We start from the raw sequence: 840 nt of genomic DNA on the forward strand, positions 1-840 counted from the left end.
AGTACCAATTTTGCAAACCAGCATGAAACTGCACTTCTCAAAACCTCAAGTCCTTCAACTCAGCACTTGATGCAAGATATGAAAAGCACCACTCAAATCCAATTTCAAAATACATCAACAAACTAATATTAAGGTCAGTTCATGAGCATACCCACTTCGCTTTCAGCATCTCCATGTGTAGATGACATAATAAAGTATCCTCCTGGACGTAGTATCCTATTCATCTCCAGAAGGAGCCGCCCACCTGCATCATAAAGCAAAAAATCATTTAAAAAAGGGTTAAAAGGGAAAAAAATGGTTGTTTTTCGAACATGTTTTGGGTTCGTTACAAACCATTAGAATGCCAATGTATATTGCACCCACTGCAATGAATAGCATCGAAAATGCTGCTAGGAAATGGGAGTCTCCGTGTGCCCAGATTTCCCACCACAGCAGGTATGCCGCGTTCAAGAAGAACTTGAGCCAAGTCTATCTGATCGCTCATCATACCTAAAGATAGAGTTAAAACATCCTTCTCAAGAAGAGTGCCTGCAAAGCTAGCATCACTACATCCAATGTCCAATAAAATGCGGATGTTCTTCCCCCATTCAATGTCAGGTACCATCTATTCAATACAAGAAGAGTTTTTTTTCAATATCCACAATATAGATATAAAATTCACTTTTTGCACAAATAAAAACCACTAATTGCTATGAATTACTAATCATACGAACTAGAAAAATGGCTAAATAGATATGCATTGATGTGCATGTATGTATTAACAGTATATGATAAACAATGATGACTACTTAAGACTTCAGCCCAACAGGAAAAATATAAAGTTGCAAGCTGCAACAAATA

The 840-nt window shown here is 37.1% G+C and overlaps 1 protein-coding gene across 1 annotated transcript; it reads right to left on the minus strand.

Moving 5' to 3' along the window:
* Window positions 1–134: 134 nt before the first annotated feature.
* LOC110034567 (probable methyltransferase PMT28) lies at window positions 135–607 on the minus strand. Its single transcript, XM_020738818.1, has 2 exons — window positions 334–607; window positions 135–244 (listed from the first exon to the last, which is right to left on the minus strand). The coding sequence occupies exons 1-2, from the start codon at window positions 602–604 to the stop codon at window positions 135–137; spliced, it is 381 nt and encodes a 126-aa protein (XP_020594477.1). The 5' UTR covers window positions 605–607.
* Between the last annotated feature and the right edge of the window lie 233 nt (window positions 608–840).

This window comes from Phalaenopsis equestris, unplaced genomic scaffold (assembly GCF_001263595.1).
Source record: "Phalaenopsis equestris unplaced genomic scaffold, ASM126359v1 Scaffold190526, whole genome shotgun sequence".
NCBI lineage: Eukaryota > Viridiplantae > Streptophyta > Magnoliopsida > Asparagales > Orchidaceae > Phalaenopsis > Phalaenopsis equestris.